The sequence below is a fragment of the Tinamus guttatus genome, unplaced genomic scaffold (assembly GCF_059628265.1).
Source record: "Tinamus guttatus ecotype Peru unplaced genomic scaffold, ASM5962826v1 Tinamus_guttatus_pri_ptg000364l, whole genome shotgun sequence".
In the NCBI taxonomy this organism is placed as follows: Eukaryota; Metazoa; Chordata; class Aves; order Tinamiformes; family Tinamidae; genus Tinamus; species Tinamus guttatus.
This window is the reverse complement of record NW_028288898.1, coordinates 3,928,859-3,946,781: the sequence shown is the minus strand read 5'-3', so window position 1 is coordinate 3,946,781 and position 17,923 is coordinate 3,928,859. Positions and strand designations below refer to the sequence as shown.

General features: G+C 41.4%; 1 protein-coding gene across 1 annotated transcript in view; it reads left to right on the top strand.

Moving 5' to 3' along the window:
• Positions 1 to 16,515, top strand: part of RYK (receptor like tyrosine kinase) — a 40,782-nt gene extending 24,267 nt beyond the window's left edge. The window contains exons 10-15 of the mRNA XM_088530176.1: positions 4,607 to 4,676; positions 5,982 to 6,114; positions 7,118 to 7,227; positions 10,893 to 11,052; positions 14,690 to 14,826; positions 15,457 to 16,515. Coding sequence (XP_088386302.1) covers positions 4,607 to 4,676; positions 5,982 to 6,114; positions 7,118 to 7,227; positions 10,893 to 11,052; positions 14,690 to 14,826; positions 15,457 to 15,568 — 722 coding nt within the window. The 3' untranslated portion in view covers positions 15,569 to 16,515. The remainder of the gene's footprint in view (positions 1 to 4,606; positions 4,677 to 5,981; positions 6,115 to 7,117; positions 7,228 to 10,892; positions 11,053 to 14,689; positions 14,827 to 15,456) is intronic.
• Positions 16,516 to 17,923: the final 1,408 nt, after the last annotated feature.

The following is a 17,923-nucleotide window of genomic DNA, read 5'->3' as shown; positions in this document are numbered from 1 at the left end:
ACACTGGACCGAGGAGGCGCAGGAGAGAAGATCCAGATCATGCCAAGCAGGGGAAAGCAAGGAGCAGATTTGAGTTAGGTGCTTCTCCTTCTGAAGAAAATACATGACAAAAGCTTCAAATAAGAAGTCTTTCCTCTATAGATGTATTCTGTACAGCTCTGATGTCTGACGTCTGTCAGATGGTACTTGCACTCCTTAGTGTAAAGACTTGCTATTCCATGTGCTTCTGCAGAACACACGTCTGCTGTTCCATCTCGAGTACACTTCCATTTTCATGCAGTTATGGCCACTACGTGTATTTCTGTTTTATTGGCAGTCACCCTTCTCAAGCAGTAGATAGACACTGTGACTTGAAATCAGTTGTGCCACTTTGCATTTTTTTAATTTCAGCTTTTTATTAAGTCGAATGAATTGCTGAATGAAGAACCTTTGCACTGTGGCAATTTTTTTTTGCTCTGCTGCTTGGATTCTGGTATTGTTACTATGCAGAGATATAGCACTATCCCCAAAACTTGCTCAGCCCTTTTCTAAGGCTGAGTTTTGTGTGTGTTTACAGCGTAATAAAAACAGAATCGCTATTTTAGCATTATCATGTTGAATTACTTTTGCTGAAAGTATCAGATTCAATCCAGAGAGATTTACAGCAGTTGCTGCAGAGGCGAAAAAATAGGTTTTACCTTTCTGAAACTCCCAATTGCTTTGCTTTAGGAGGTAACTTCAACTGTGTGGTTGCAGTATGGAAAAAAAGATTTCAATAAAAATAGTCTCAATTATAACATTGGAGCAGAACTCTTGTCTGAAATTTTAGTGAGAATAAATCACTGTGTCTATCTTGTGACCTGGTTTCCTTGTTGTGTGCATGTGCATGTCTGGACACGTGGGCATGTATGGATCCTGCAGGACGCACAGCTACTTTGGGTAGATGCTGATACTTGAGGGCACAGCCAGTACATGAATGTTGCTGTAGCTGTCGAGATGTGCACGTGCAGTAGAGCTCCCAAAGAGCTGGAAGGTCTTCTCCTCACTTGGGTAGGTTCATCTCATGCTGGTGGCTTCTGCAGTAACTCATCACTTGTCCTATGATCTCTTGAAGCTTTAAGGTGTAAATGCTTTTGCGTATGTACTTCCTTTTGCTGCTGGAAGAAGCAGATCAGCTCATGACTGAGTGTATTCATTTAAGCTCTTCATTCTCCTATCGAAGAAAAGTTCTTTTAAAAAAAAAAAAAAAAAAAAAGCCTGCTAATGGCATTAGAAATGAAATGTTCGAGACTGTGATTCAAGCAGGGGCAGCAATTACAAAGAACCTGTTGATGCTGGGAGTGTCTGTAATCTGAAGCTGAATATCTAGCGTAGCTCTTGTGCTACAGTCAGGGATTGAACTGCTTAGTCTTGTTTCATATGGAAACACAGTCCAGGATCACTGCCTGGGCTTTTCTCCCTGGTCTGTGACTTTGCACCACGTAGCAAACCCTCAAACTTCAAAGGTAAAAGCACTGCAAGCCTTGTGGGAACAGGCAGCCGCGTAGAAAAGGGATCCTGTAAAGGTTCTGATGCTGGGGAAAAACTGCTGGGCAAGCTTGCGTTGAGACAAGAGGAAGTTCACACAGGAATATGGTGTTACTCGTGCTCCAAAGCTGAAAACAGGTTCAGGTAAAACATCTCCTCCTTAAATGTTGCCATTATGGGACTTCTTCCTAGAAAGCCTTTGACATTCCTGAGTTAGTGTTTGCAGAGGTGCTTATTGCTGTGTGCTACGGTGCATAGTAGGCTCTGGAATAGCCTGTTTGACTCTTGAAGCCCATGGGAGTCTCTTATCTAATCTGCTTTCTCTGTCTCAAGCAATTTATTTTGATGACCATGCTACGATCTGAAGTTTTGATTCTTACTCTGGATTTTGCAATTTGACCCAAAGTGTTGTTATTAAAAGCCATCCAGGTAATGGGGTAACCCACTGCAATATTCAAGAAATTGCTGCCCTTCACCTCCAGGAGGTAATTCAAGGTGTAGAGGAAGAGAGACTCTTGTTAGGCCTGATGGTTATTTTTATATATTTATTTTTTTCCCAGCAATTTCTGGATTTGAGGCACTTTTGGTCCTAATTGGACTTAGAGAATTACCATTGGCCCTTAAATCTTTTGTCTTAACTATAGATTTCTCTTCATAAATCCAGCATATGGGAGACTGAGTGTGTGGTTACATGTAATACTTCGAGATTTGATAAATGGCTGAAGAACTGCATTTTGGCCCTGCAGGAAGCCAGCATCTGTAGGTTTCACCTTCATATATCTTGGCAAGTGTCTTGCCAGACTAGATTTGCTAGAATTGTGTTTTCCACAGCGCTTCTGGCTGTTGGACTTCACAGAAAGCTGCATTTCCTATGCAGGATCATCAGGTTGAGCACGTGTTAACACCTTATACAGTGAAACCTCTCACTACCAAAAGGACCTTTTGTCCTAGTCTTTGCAGTTCTACCTGTTGGTTGTTCAGAAGTCTTTATGTCTTGAATTTGATTTTTTTTTTTTTTAAGAGTTTAATGTACTCTTAAAATGTTGCCAAACCTTAATCTTGCAATTAAGGGTTCATTTTATTGCTATTCTCGTAAGGTGTTTTGTGGAGGAAGCTTTTTTTTTCCTCCTATTGAGTAGAATCACTCAGGCTTTTCAAGTGATAATTTATGTTCCATTTTTGAGTTTTATCTACTACAAAACCACAGTAGTTGGGTTGTGTAGTTCCTCGTAAGTAACAGGAGGACGAGCCTTGTGCTGCTATTGTTTTGCTCTGAAAGTCTTGAATTTGTTGGTGTGTCTTAAGTTTTCCTTTTTCCACGCAGAAAACGAGGAAATAATACTGATAGGAAAACACAATGCGGATGCTGGAACTGTTTTACAAGATAAGATTTAGATTTCCGTATATACTTGAGTAGGAGTCAATCATCCTTTGGGTGCTCAGCTGCTAAAACATAATGTCTGAGCTGGAAGAAAACAATGAAGTGGAACAGCGGCCTCCTGCAAAACAAACTGTGGTGGAGAGGGAAAGACACTGACAGGAAACCTGCTCTCCACCAACATTATCCCAAGAAGGTGGATGGTTTTGTTGTCTGAACCAGGGTAACTTGTCCTGTAGATTATAAGACAGTTCTAGGCTCTGATTCGGAGCTCTCATAAGACCCACCTTGCAATACTCTAATTAAACTCAAGCCAGTTGAGTAAGCAGAGTGCCAGAGAGTATAAATGTAAGCCAGTTGATACAGCCAAGCGCATCAGCTTTAAACATAAACCTGGTAATGATGATTACTAAACCTATGATTCTATGAACTGCATCTTAATGTAGCTGGTTGGGTTTAATTTGGTCGCGCGCCTTGGAAACCCAGCTCCTTTGCATGGGGTTTTCCACTTCAAAGTGCTTGGGTGTTAATCTGCTGGTACCTTCAGAGCTGGACTCTTCTCCAGAGCGTCTCTGTTGGTCTGAGTCTTTCCGGCCTACGCTGGGTCTAGGCAGTGATGCTCCAGCTGGTGTTTCCTGGCTCATTGCTCCTCAAGTTACCTGTTTTCCTTCTTAACAGACCCTTTTTAGAGAGTTGTGTCGTGCCTGAAGCTACTTTCGCTTCGATGGATTGAACCTAGCTAACCTGGAAAGCTAAAGGAAGGGGAATTTGGGTCTTGCAGTTAGAAGCTGTCTCATAGCTCGGTATTGCCATGAGGGGGAGGTCATGGTCTCTCTCATGCTTTCTTTCCCTCCCTTGTGCCTATCCGTTTCCTCTCCCTTTCACTTCTCCCTCACTCTCCCTTCCTGGGCAGTAAAATGTTGGATGCAAATTCATGCTAATGCAGCGAGGAAAAGCCATGATTTTGGGGGATTCTCTTTCCTGTACCAACTTGTTGCCTAGATGTGAGTGCTGGCCCTAGCACAAAGGAGGGACTGAAGGAGGTCCAGCTATGAAGAGGGTGGGACTGTGACTGCACCATCTTATATCAGTTTAAGCTCTTCTAGATATACCTTGACAAAGGCTGAAAATAATGCATATAATGTGATCAAGCAACTTTCATAATGCTTCATTATCGCTGGACCTTTTCTTGAAGGGTCGGGGGGAAAACCACAAGTGTATTTAAGGTTACCAAAAGTCAAATTTCTCAAGCAGACACTAATAAATGACCAAATCTAGAAAACAGTGGTCTCCCTTAATGAGGAAGTAGACGGCAGCAGCCTGTAGGTGTGGGGCAGCAGCTACGCTGGTCCCTGCACTTCTCTGGTTTGGGAAGCGTGTGGCATGTAGCCCTCGTCCAGGAGCCCCAAGCTGCTGTGTAGGATGGGGCCTGCGCTCTGTAGGGCAGGCAGCTCGTGGCTGCTGTCACCCAGAGCGGAGGCTTTTGCCTTGTTTTGGTTTTTCTCTTCACCTTCACCCTGTGTGTTTAAACAGAAAGATGCCTCAGACCTTGGCTTACTCGCTTGGGTTTTCAGAATTCATTTTAGAAAAGTAGGAAAAGTCTGTTTGTGCTCAAGTCACCTGAGCTGACTTGCAAATCTGGACCAAATTTAAGCTATTACATTGGTTTATTTCTGGAATTGTATCTACAGTTCCTTTATTTTTATCTTATTTTTTTCTTAGATCAGGCCTCAGAGGTGCAGGTGACAATGATGCTGACTGAAAGCTGTAAACTCAGAGGACTTCATCACAGGTAAGCAATGCTTGTAGCAAAACAGTATCCTTGTAAGATGGAAATTCTTGGATTGAAAGCTTCTCAATGGGAGGAAATGATTTTTTTTTTCCAAATTTAGAAAACTGTTGAGCTTTTCTCATTCTGTTCAGCAGAGTAAGTACATATGCAGGCTGACTGTTCATTTAGCCAACATGCCAGTTGGTCTTGCATTGCACATAACATAAGTGAGTACTGGGATTAGATACTGTCCTGCCCAGAGAGAAGGAAATCCTTTCTAGGTCTCTGCACACATGCACTCTCCTTGTGTGATTACATGACAAGTAATTCCTGAAGAATTATTTGTGTGACTTGTGCAGTGGTGGCTTATTAAATCAATGCCCCACGCTGCTTGAGTTAATGGCAGTTTGAATGGCTTGAATTAAATCTAAACATGGCCTTAAAAATTTTAATTACTGGCAAGGATGCAGGTAAAAAGAAACCCCTTCATGTCCCTGAACCGGTAAAGTTTTTCCTGGGAATGTGGAGAGGAAAATAGCTCAAACAGAAATAACAAGTGCTTCAGAGGATGTAAAAGTTGTTTTCCTAAGAATTATTGCATTTAAGACCTTGTCTAAAAGACAGGATTGTTCTTTTATGAGAACATGGAGCTTCAGTGTTCCCTTTTAAAATTGTCCAAACTCCTTGAATAGCTTGATGCAAGTTCATGCAAATTTGTGTTTTGATACTCCTGGAAGGTGATGATAAACAGTGCAGGATGGGATGTATGCAGCCCATGAAGAGAGTGTCTGTGCTAACTCCTATGAAATGCTTCTGCATTTCAATTTAATGTTAGGTGCAATTCAGTTTAATGTTAGGTGCAATTTAATGTTAGGCTGACTGAAAACTTGAATGTGTTTTGTTTGTTTTGTACTGGAATTTTTGGTGGAGCAAAATAAATCCTTTTTGTTGTTTTATTGCCTTTCTTCAAGACCATTCTGTAACAGAATAAGGTATTTCATATTTACAGTTGCATTTAAAGAGTGATATTCACAGAATTTTATTCCATCTCTTTCAGACCAAATGAAAAATCTGGCAATTTCTTCCTAGTGGGGAAAAGATCCAAATGTCTCCTTTTTTGTTTTGTTTATTGATTTTGTGTATATATGTGTACACTTCAAACACTCGACTTACTTGGAGACCTTGTGCTCTGCATCTCCTAATGCAAGCTGGATGCTTTTTTTTCTTCAGTATCGAATCATTTTTAGTTGATGTGTTTAGGTGTCAGGAAGACTTTTGTTAAACTTCTACTTTCTAAACTTGGGAATCTTCATCCCTGTCTTCCAGGAATCTGCTACCTATCACTCATGTCTGTATAGAAGAGGGAGAGAAACCAATGGTGCTGCTGCCATACATGAACTGGGGGAACCTTAAACTTTTCTTGCGACAGTGCAAGTTGGTGGAGGCCAACAATCCTCAGGTAAACTGAAGAAGCTAACTTCCCAAGTGCTCTGATTTAGTTCTGAAGACTCAGTTTCCCATTTATATATGGACTTTCAAATAAGTAGCTTCTGTGTTCACCTTTGCTATCTCAGCAATGAAATGTTTGGCAAGCAGGTTTCCTAGCAAGTATTTATCTTCATTTCTGCGTGTTCTTGGCTGTGTGTATGACAGCTCTTGAGATGCCATAATCTCTGATCAGGCTAATAGCTATTGCATCACTATATTAAGAAAGGAAATAATATATGACCATGGATTTTTACAATACATATTTTTCATTGTAACATATAGTTTACATCTTTCTTGTGCAGAATAGTTGAATTCATTCAGTTTCAGAGACTAAGTGGAGTGTTTTCTGCAGATTTTCTTGCCGTGTGCTTTACGGAGTTTGTTACTATTCACTGTGTTTCTAATGAAAGTTATTGCCTCTGTTATGGCAATTAGGAAAGAAAAGATATTGAAGTGACAATGTTCTTCTAAAAATGCCTTGACTGCCCTAACTGCATAGTTGATGTTAAATACAGGAGAAAAGGAAAGCTGGATAACACTATTCATACATGCATGTACCTGTTCATAATGAACTATAACGAACACTAAGTTCAGTGAAATCTGCCTGGCTGAGGTCAGCCTTTATCCCTGTCAGGTACCAGGTTTCAAGCTCTCAGTATCTGTCTCCCTCCCTGTTAATTTACAGGGTCAATAAATCATGATAAACTGCTAGGTTCTTTCAACTTTGATTACCTTTTCTCCTCCTTAATCTGAGTTACAAATCCCTATGCCATGCACTCCCTTCTTCAGGAATTTAGACAAGGAAGGTGTTTATAATCTGTATTATGTCAAATAGTATCTTGTATAATTTTCTTTAGAAAATTGGTAGCAACTATGTCAGTTGTAAAATACTATTATTATGGTTGCTTTTTAATAACAAGCTACAGCTCTACTTCCCTGTGTAGTAGTCTGACTGTTCTTCTGTGCTCTTGCAGGCGATTTCCCAGCAGGATCTTGTACATATGGCTATTCAGATTGCCTGTGGAATGAGTTATCTGGCCAGACGGGAAGTCATTCACAAAGACCTGGCTGCTAGAAACTGTGTGTAAGTACTAATTGGGGTAGAGTCATTAAGTGCAAAATGTTCATTCAACTAGCTAGGGTTAAGATGGACTTTCTATAATTGATCTGATCTCTGCTTCAAGACATACTACTCTTTCTGGTTTGTTTTTTGGTTTTCTTCCAAAAAAGTAGCAGCAGCAGAATTGTTGCCTTCTAAATAGGAGGTGAACCAGAATTCTTCTGTTTTCAAAAAAGCAGAACACTTTTTGAAGGCCATTTGACTTCTATGACTTTCCTTAAACTTCAGTGGAAACTTCGAATATCTTCTGCAATTATGCTAATGGAGAGGTTTTTATATGAAATTATTATTTTCCATTTTTTTCAATGCCTAATGGCTATGATAGCTAATAAATTCCTTTTTATTAAGTGATGCATAGATACACGTGCACTTAAATGGTAGGAATGCTAAGGTAGATCTTGAGGCCATCTTTGGAACATAATATGACATTATATATGTCAAAACAGGGTGTTTTATGGATTTGGTGAGTTTTATAAGCTAAATCTTTCATAGCGTGCCAACTGTGCTTATGCTCCACCTGAGTTAATATCTAGTAAGGAGAAATGTAGAAAATATAGGCTTATTTGTATACAAATCTAGGCATCTAAAAATGAAGGTTACTCCATGAGTGTAGTCTGTGAGATCTACAAGTAACTGCAAAATTGAAGTACCACAGTAACTTTTCAGAATTTCGTACTCCTAACTTGAGGAAAAAACGCTTTTCCTTCCCCTTTGCCACTTCTCTGCCTGTGTCTCTTGCCCCTGAAATAAAAAGTGAGAAGACATGCACTGACCTATTAATGACCTAGCAATGAAAGGAAAGTAGAAAGGTGCATTCTGCTGCAAAGGCCCTTGTCAGGAGCTGATCTTGTACCCTAGAGCTTGATCAGTCAATGAAATACCTTCTAATAAAGTAACCGAAGCACTTAAAAATGTGCAGTCTTAACCTGAAATTCAGCATTAGAGATGATTCCTGATTTATAACTGTGAGCTTTGCTTAACTATAAATTTAATTTGCTAAGCAAAAAATCATAATTGGACGAGTCATTCATTTCTGCTTATCTTCTGGTTACAGGGCTTGTTTTCTTCTTGAAATAAATTAAAATGCCTTATGGTCTGTTCACTTTGCTTGATTCAGGCATCTCTCGTTTTGTGAAACCCTTGTTGCTCACTAGCTTCTGTCTCAAAGTAGCCATCCATTTGTGCATTCTGCCTTTGGGGTACGTGCTACAAATAATGAGACTGGCTTTTTGGCCTAGTGGCACCTAGAAGGGTTTCTCAGGCCTTCCCTGCTCTCAGTGCATAGACATAACAAGTGAAGCACACAGCCTTCCCTTCAGTTTCCCCAGCAGTCTAAGTAAGAAGAGTGACTGGTTTCCTGGCTCTGTTCTGGCTCTTTGACTTCCATCTCTTTCAGCTCTTTGCCCTCTTTTTGAATTTTTTTTCTATATTTACCGTCATCTTTTTTGATGTTTCCTTAGAAACATCACTTGGATCTTCAAGGCATTTGTTTCTTCAGTATAATCAAGAGACTCGTTGAACCACCATGTTGTACTTCCTTTCAATGTGGGCATTTGCTTTGATTGTACTCTCAATCCTTGAAGTTGTTAAAAGCACTGACCTCAGCACTGGTCCTCCTCCTGGAGCTTGGAGCAGCTTCTCTGCCCAGCCCTCAGAGTTGTCTCAGGAATGGTGATCCCCACGGCCCTGTGCCTTGTCTTACATGATCACTTGGTCCTCTTGGGTGCAATTTTTGGCCCAGTTCAAGTGTCCCAGTAAGAACCGCTCATGCAAGACCTTGCATCCAAAGGGTTAAGAAAAACGTCCGAGACACTCGAGTCCCAAGTGTCGAGTCGACACTTGTCCCAAGATGTTCATTTAACAAAGACACTGATTGATCACATCACAGGCACTGAATACTCTCCAAAGTAGCAAACACTGGGACAGAGGGAGCAGTGAAATCCATCCTTTCCGATTTGAATGCGTACCTCTGAGCCAGCCTAACAAAATCTTTCCTAGCTAATCCTGAAGTTTCCTAGGATTGAGTCCAAGTCTGATAGCATTCCATGGGATACTCCTCTCGATTCCCATTTGCTTCCTTCCTGTTTAACACATTGGAGAAGAGGTGATACCCCAGGAGACCATGATCACGAGTAGTGCTCCCGGGCGAATGAAGTTCGGACAACTTGGCTCTACCCTTCTGGGCTTTAAAGTTCAGCTTTTTGAGTGCTAAGCATGTGATCACGAGTGCTGGCAACCAAAACCAGTATTCATAGTGTGCCCGGTACTTTCTTCTCCAAAGGAAGTTAAGACCTGAGTTAAGTATCTACTGATTAGTGTGCTTTTCAACAATTTGTGGGTTAGCCACAGATTTTTAGATAGAAGTAGGTTTGCTCTTCACCAGGACTCTTTGGAGTATTTTGGTCGTGTACCCCTTCGCTCCCCAGGTGTGTTGCTGGCAATAAGTGCCACCTCACGGAGGTGACAGGCTGAGAGGAGTGGTGTGAAGTGCATCAGACCTATGTATGTGGGTGCCAGTTTCAGGCAGGCAGCCAGGATTGCAAGAGACTTTGCAGATATGTTAAGGAGAAAATAATTCCAGTCTCCAATACCTGCAGGGCCCAGCTAGAATGGAAAGTTACCCTTTGTGTTGTGTTTGTTCATAGACCTTTAGGAACTTCTCTGAATTTCAGTTGTCTCTTAAGAGTAACCAGATATGGAAATCTCTGCTGCTTTGTTATCTCATGGACCTTTCTGTTCCTCCTTGCTTCCAAATCTGTCCATTGTCCTCAAAATTTATAGAGCAGGAGATTTCCATATCACACAAATAAAAACACAGGCGTTTTTATTTAATTTTTCTCATTGCAACAAGGAAATACTTGACGAAGTCAAAAGACAGCAAAGATGGTTGTGTTTAAAGAAAAAATTAACATCTTGTGACAAAAATATTCAGCTAAAGCCAACATCTTAACCATACTCTGGAGTCAAATGTTTGGGAATGTTGAATTTTGTTAGTTTTAACATAGATAGTTGGCAAGTTTAATCTATAAATACCTGCTAAGGGCTTTTGCATGCTTTTTGAGGTATGTTTTTTGTCAACTGAAAGCAAGTCTCTCTTGGCCAGTATCCTGCATGTGACAACTATCAAAACGAATTTCTGTTGTTGAGTGGTATTTGTGTGAGCAAATGGTACCTTATGAGGGCAAATGATGATGTTTGATTACAGACAGGTTTTAAGGCACAAATGCTATAGGCTAAGACCATCTTTGCTCTGGAAGTGCTATAGGTAAACATTTGCATAATGAATTGGAAAGGGGATCTCCAAGGGAACATGAATAACGTGAGGGAGTTGTTTGCTTGCTTTAACTGTACTTTTTCTACACTTGTAAATGTTTAATTTTATTTAATCTAAGACTTTGGATTTTCTAGTGCTTATCTGCTTAGCACAGAATAAATACCTTTTTAGATGCTATTCAGTAACCTCAGAATTGAGCATGCCTTGATCTAGAGCAATGTGAATGCTCCGAAGTGTTGATAGTGTGAGCAGCACTCCTCAAAGTCCTGAGCTCCAAACTTAAGGTGGAACGTAAACATTTTTTCAAAAATTTGAATGCCAATGTTGCTAAATGCTTCCTGTTCTTTTAAATCAGCATTGATGATGCACTTCAGGTTAAGATTACAGACAATGCGCTCTCGCGGGACCTATTTCCTATGGATTACCATTGCCTGGGAGATAATGAAAACAGACCAGTTCGATGGATGGCTCTTGAAAGTCTGGTTAACAACGAATTTTCCAGTGCCAGTGATGTGGTAAGTTTTTGTTTATTTTTTCTTATTTACTTTTGTAAAGATATTTGCTATTTTTCCTCTTAAAACCTGTTTTTTCTCCCAGAAATTGAATAATAATGGCATTGAATAGTGTCTTACACAGCAAAGCATCTGTACATCTGCTTCCAGTCTTGTGGTAGATGGCTTCAATGTCAAGCAGCTCCTGGTTCTCAGACATTTCCTCCTTGAATGAACGGTTCTTGAACACTTCCCCCAGTCTCCCCTAGGAGAAGGGCTTTGAGTTTGGGCTGATAGAAGTTCAACCTGGCCCCCAGGGATCCCCAAGTCATGTTCTACAAAGCTGCTTTCTAGCCAGTCACTCCTGGCCTGCCCTCTTGCATGGGGCTTATCCATCCAAGATGCAGGACTTGACATTTGCTTTTGTTGACCTTTGAGGTTTCTCTTAGCCGGTTTCCTCAGCTTCTTGAGGTCCTTCTGAAGAAGTTTGGTCCTTGAGCCTGTCAGCCATTCTGCCCGTAAAATATCATCTCCAAAATTTCTGACTGCCCTTGGTCAGATTGTTAATATAGACATTAAACAGTGTTCCAGAGCAGTGCCACTAGTAACCAGCTGCTGGTTGGACCGCAACTGCTGATCACACCAATCTGAGTCCAGCACCTCAGCCACTTCACTGCCACCTTGACTATAAGGATGCTTTGGAAGATGGTATCAAGGGTCTTGCTAAAGTCAAGCTCAACATCCATCCCCTTCCCTGTGTCTACCCAGACCATCTTCTTGCTGAAGAAAGTCAGGTTAGTCAGGCACAATTTGCCCACAATAAAGTCCATGTTGACTGTTCACAGTCACCTTGTGCTTTGTGTGCATGGAAACGGCTTGCAGCATAATTAAGAATTAATAGTGTTGGTCTATAACATACCCCTGAATCCTGTCCCTTACAAAGGGTGCTTTCTTCCAGTTGTCCACGGCCACCTCTAGTTGCTGTGACCTTTCAAAGGTGATAGCAGCACTGCAACCACTTGGACCTGCTCCCTCTGCACTCTTGGATGCATCCAGCCTGTCCAGAGAGACTTGTGTCAATATATCCCTCTTGGGTAACTGTCTCTTGCTTCTGCCTTCTGTTTCCTTACTTTTTAGTGTCTGATCATAGTCACGACACCAATGCTGGCCTTCCACTGTGCTTGCTGGACTGCCTGCACGTTAGAACAGACTTGTTTTGTGCTTGTAGGAGGTTGTCCTTGAAGGTGAACCTGCAGGAACTTGAGCACTAATTAATGATAAAGCACTTGTCCCCAGGGACTGTTTCCCTGCTGGAGGGGCACTTCCTTTTCTAATGACATTTGCCTTAACATGCAACTGTAATTGTAATGTCCTTAAAATATAATTGTTTAGAAAGCTTCAGGAAAACAAGATCTGGTTGTATTTATACATCTCCTGCTTGAATAAAGTTGTCTGAGCTTTTTCCCCCTCATTGCTGGTGTGCAGAGCGAGGGGGCGCAGTGGAAGGTGTGAGCTCTGCCAAGAAAGACATCTGTACTTGCTGGAAACCAATGTGCTTTTTGTCATAACAAACTTGGAGACAGACCAGGAAATGAAAGTTGGCTATAAGAGCACCTTTTAGAGTACCAAGCAGAATCGATTAATATATATTGATTTCTTCTTACGTTTTTAAATGGGGAATATCAGTGTTCCGTGTTTATGAAGATTGGAATTGGAAATGACAGCTTATAAAACACTGCCAGTGAAATGCAGAGTATTAGTAGGGTGAAGGCACTTCGGTGTCGTGTGATTCGCCCTGTATCCCAGCCCATCTTAACACGATGCTGCATGTCTTGGAGTCAACACTGAGTGTTCAGCTTCAAATATAATGTACAGTGGGGAAAATAAAGTGTGTGTCATTACTGCTCACCACGTGGACAGGGTATTCACTGGTCTGATTGCTGCTGCTGGCTGTCTCCCATGGGGGTGAAACTTCCCCATCTTCCAAGCCTGACTTTATCAAACTGAAAATGCACACTGTGGGTTTTACTGCATTTCCTGGCATTGAAGGAATTGGAGGCTTATTCTCTTAAGGATAAATTACAGTTATGAAGGTGCCTTCTAGGCTGAAGGCTGTCCAAAATGAGTCAGAGGAGAAGGTAAGCAAGTTCTCAAGGCGCATATAGATTCTCTGCTCTTTATCTTTACTTCTTTGTCAGGCGAAAGAACCCAGCTGGAGTACAAACTTCTGTTTTATGTTATAGAGGGATAATTGCAACTCAGTTTCTAATGAGCAGTTCATGTTTCTTAACTGCTTGAGTTTCATAGCATGCAAAAATGAACAGTTTTTCCAGGCATAGAAGGCTTTACCCTAAATCTGTTCTTCATGTTCAGCTGGAAACTCTTCATAAAAATGCAGGAATATATTTTTGTCTGCTCATTCAGAATAAATCTAATTATTGTTTGCATGAAACTTACAGTGGGCGATGAAATCTGTTGCAAACATTTTAGCTACTGTCTGTTAAAATGCAATCAGCATGTGTTCTAGCCTGGCTTTTTGGATGCATTTATTTTTAATGTCAATTTGCTGGCTCAAATGGCTTCTGATGTGTTCCACCACTGCCAGCAGTTACGCTATTCAGCTGAAACATGGAAAAACAAAACAATTCCTGCTGAATTTTCACCCTGCTTCCTCTTCCCTCCTCCCCTCATGGATGTGAAACTGTTAGTTTTTGTGGCGTTTACATGCAGTTTAATCCTGGGATTAAAAATAGCTACATTCTTAAAGTAGCTTTGCTCGAATCACCTTTTATTCAAGATGCAATATTGCCCATCTCATTCTCCTTAACCTGCAGAAAGCCACAGAATGCCCCCCTGTGCCTTTCCACACTGCGATCTGTTCAGAATGGGGCTTAATGTGTGCCCCTGCCATACTCTATTTCTGAGCTTTTAATCGTGCCCAGTGGCAACATCCCCTCATCAGCTGCACCTTCCCCCAAAAAAGAAAGCCCAACACTTGTACGGAAGGCCGTAGTGCCAGTTTTTAATATACCATAATGGTTGCAGCACTTGTCATTTGTGCATGGTGAGAATTCACAGCTTATCAGCATCATCTGTTTCTTCTCTTTGGACTCTCAATACCAGCCAGAAAATCATTTTCATTCCACTGTGCTTGTGCCTGAAGTGCCACTTTGGTCTTCCATCTTTTTAAGCCTCTAGCAGGGATGTCAGGCGCACAAGGTGTTGGAACGCTCATCGAGCTGGCAGGTTTATTTGGGTTAAGTCTTCGTTTTTCTTGGGAGGCCAATGAGAAAAATGATGCTTTGATACAGTCTCCTCCTCTGAACTTTGGAATTTCTTGCCCCTTACTTGAGGAATTCTTTATAGTGTTATGAAGAGTTAGAATAGTAAAGTTTTAGGGTTTTTTGGTGTTTCTTAGATCTGTTAAGTGTTTAGAAATGGCAGACAGAAGAAATAGAGTAAATATATATTTTTAGCAAGTATGTTAGCACCTGTTCTGTGTTTCTTAACCGGCCCTATTGAATGTGCCGATGTTTCTACTTGAACTTGATGTTTGTGGCATTTATGTAGACTCCTTTCCCCTGACTGTAGGACTGTGTTGATGCGAGTGTGTTGTGCTGTGTGGGAAGGAGCGCTCAGTGTGCACTCGCTCTCTTTCTAGTGGGCCTTCGGCGTCACGCTGTGGGAGCTGATGACTTTGGGACAGACTCCGTATGTCGATATCGATCCCTTCGAGATGGCTGCTTACCTAAAGGACGGCTACAGAATCGCTCAGCCCATCAACTGCCCCGATGAACTGTAAGTGTGTGCTCACTGCAGGAGGGGGACGTGTCTGGCTGATAACCAGCTGATGAAGGCAGCTATGTTGATGGAAGAGCCAAGTCTGCCTTGTCCCTAGCGTAAATGCTTGTGTGGCTTCACAGTGACCTGCATTAAGGAGCTCACGCAAGCTAAAATTACTGTTTTTGGTGTTACTGAAACGGAATTCAGATATTCACATCACACACTAGAGGAGCTTATTCTGAATCTTAAGACATAAGGGAGAGTGCAGGAGCGCAGGCACTGCCTTCTGCCTGCCATGTCCATCCAGTTGTCCTTTTTTCAAACCTACCACACTTTCAACTTTCAACCTACCACTTTCAACTATGCACTAAAAGGACTTCAGTTTCCCTTAAATTATGTACTGCTTTAACCTGGATTGTTTTTGACAGGTTATATTCAGAATCGAACCAGCACGTACAGTCATAGCACACTTACTCATCATTCCAGCTATCTGTCTTTAAAGAATTGTTCAGCATAGTGTGTTAGAAGATAGACAGGTCCTCTCTGGTCAGCAGGTTTGCTAGTGGCAAGTGTTTCTCCCTGAGCTTTGGGGCTGTGGTTGCCTGCTGTATGTTCTGAGGCCTTCTGCTTCTCTTTGTCTTGCAGGTTTGCTGTGATGGCCTGCTGTTGGGCCCTAGACCCTGAGGAAAGACCCAAGTTTCAGCAGCTGGTGCAATGTCTAACTGAATTTCATGCAGCATTGGGAGCCTACGTCTGAAACTCCAGAAAAGATTGAATTCAGTAATTGGGAGAAGAGATGGCATACGTTTCCAGCTCCATACGTCACTCGGACTCATACACGTGATGTGTATAAAGCAACACTAAAGGGAGAAAGCACTTCTTCCAAAACACTGTGCCTTAGAATGCTTTAGTAGCCTGAAGGTTTTTTGTAAGACCTCTTGATGTTGAATATTTTCTAGATATCACTTTTGCTAAGTTAAATCAAGACCTTTTTATTTGCCAGCAGTTTTTTTTTTTTTTTTAATGTAGTGATAGTGAATCTGAACACAAGATTTGGATGGACTTTGCACTGTTACAACCGACACTTTTTTTTTTTTTTTTGGAAGGGCATATGGAGCTGGTAGGAAAAGGAGGATAGGGGAGATTAATGCAAAAACATACTGCAGAAAACTTTCCCTGCTTTTTGAAGTTAAATCGTTATGACCAACTCTAGTTTTGTTCTTGTATGTATCTGGAATAGCTTTTTAGTATCAACTGTTTCTGAGACAACAGCACATTGTGGTTGGACCCACAAGCGGCATCATTTTCTTTTTATTTTTTTTAACTCATTCACAAACAACTTTTGGAAAAGCTGGTCTTCAAGATGCAATATCCTCTTTTTAAAGCTGCAAGCAGTTATGTAAAAGTGATTCCAGTTTACCTCATAGAGAGAGTGGGGAAAGGTGGGGAAAACGGTGCCCCTCTTTGTAGGAAAAAGGCTGATGTGATTTAAGATGATTTTACGTGCTAAATAGAGGCCTTCAGAGAAGTGCCAAAGCAGCCCTTTTTGTGGGAGTCTTTCACCTCAGACTTCTGGATTGCAGTTTCTCTTTTTAAAAAGGTACTGATTGTTTTTATGGGCTTTTATGGCCTGAAACGGGCTTAAATATATAAATATATATTTGTAAAGACACTTGGCAGAGTAAAGAATGTTTTTCTATTACACCTAATGTGAAAGCTTGGTCCCTCATGTTGACCTCCATATTGAATGTATGGGTTGTTCATTGTTGTTGGGGTGGCCTTGACATGAGGACAAGGAGGATTGCTTCCATCCCCACATAACTAGTCTCTGACATAAAATATTTTCTCCTGCTACCTTCTTTTCACAAACTTCCATCCCACCCCAAGTTATTCAAGGTTGAATGTCAACAGGAGAGAACAAGGGATTTCAGGAGAATGGATAGTTTTCCATCAGCTTTTCTGCTTGAGAATTAAGTTGTTTTTGATTATATAGGGTCTATTTTCTTTCTAATGCCACCCCTGCCATCCCTCACAAAAAAAAAAAAAAAAAAACATTATTGATCCATGTTTATGATGACGCGGTCAAAACTGTTAGTGGCATTTTGATTCCTCTCCAGATCTGTTTCATGTTGAGATCCACAGAGGCCATAGCTCTAGGATGTAGATCTATTCATGTCTGATGGGTACCTGAAGTGGCAGTTACCCATCTGCTAACTCGCCCGGTGAGCTTGGAGGCAGAAATGAGCAAGTTGTGTGGCCCAAAAGCATCAGGCTTGGGTGGCTTAGCTAAGATGATGGCAGAAATGCAGGGTGACATGGTGTCCCTCCAGAGGCAGAGGTCAGGCTTGACTGCAAGAACTCATGGAGGAGGGTCAAGACTGAAGAATGGATGGGATCAAGATATGGTGGCAGGGGGAAGAATGAAAACTTCAAGGAGAGGAGGCAGCTGAGAGCAGCTAATCTATCAATGATGGATTGAAAGCTGTGGAGGTCCTTAATAAAGGGTATGAGAGGGATGTGGCAAACGATGCTGAAGGAGGAGGATCAAGGTGCTCTTCTTGGGTGTCTTAGCCATACTTTGCATTGTCTGATGCTTTTCAGCAGAAATTGGAAATACTATCTAGACCTATAAAATACATATATAATGCTCTTGAGCAATTGTATGGTAGCTGATAGATATGGATTGTTCTAAAGAAAAGCAGTCTTTTTTTTAAGATGGCATGACGTGCAGCAACTTGATGTTGTGTGAATGTGTTTCTCACAATCCACACGCATAGTCAGGCCATTACATAAATTCGACCTCCCTGCATTTATGTCCTGAAGTAAGACTTGCTCCCAGCTCTGAAATGCCTCCTTTTGAAAGCAGGCAAATACTCAGCTTAAGAAATCTTTGTCCATCAGGTGAACTCCTCTCAGGGTTGACTTATTAGTATTCCAGGATGCAGGCTGAGTCCCTTTGCTTTCAACACAAGAAAGAGAGCTGATATACAGAAGAAGGGAATCTGATATACGGAATCTGTAGCGCTTCTTTGGAGGGAACAAGACCTGCACGCCCTTGCACATCCCTTGATGTGTAAAAAGATAAGGACATTCCCGCAGTCTTTTTCATGTA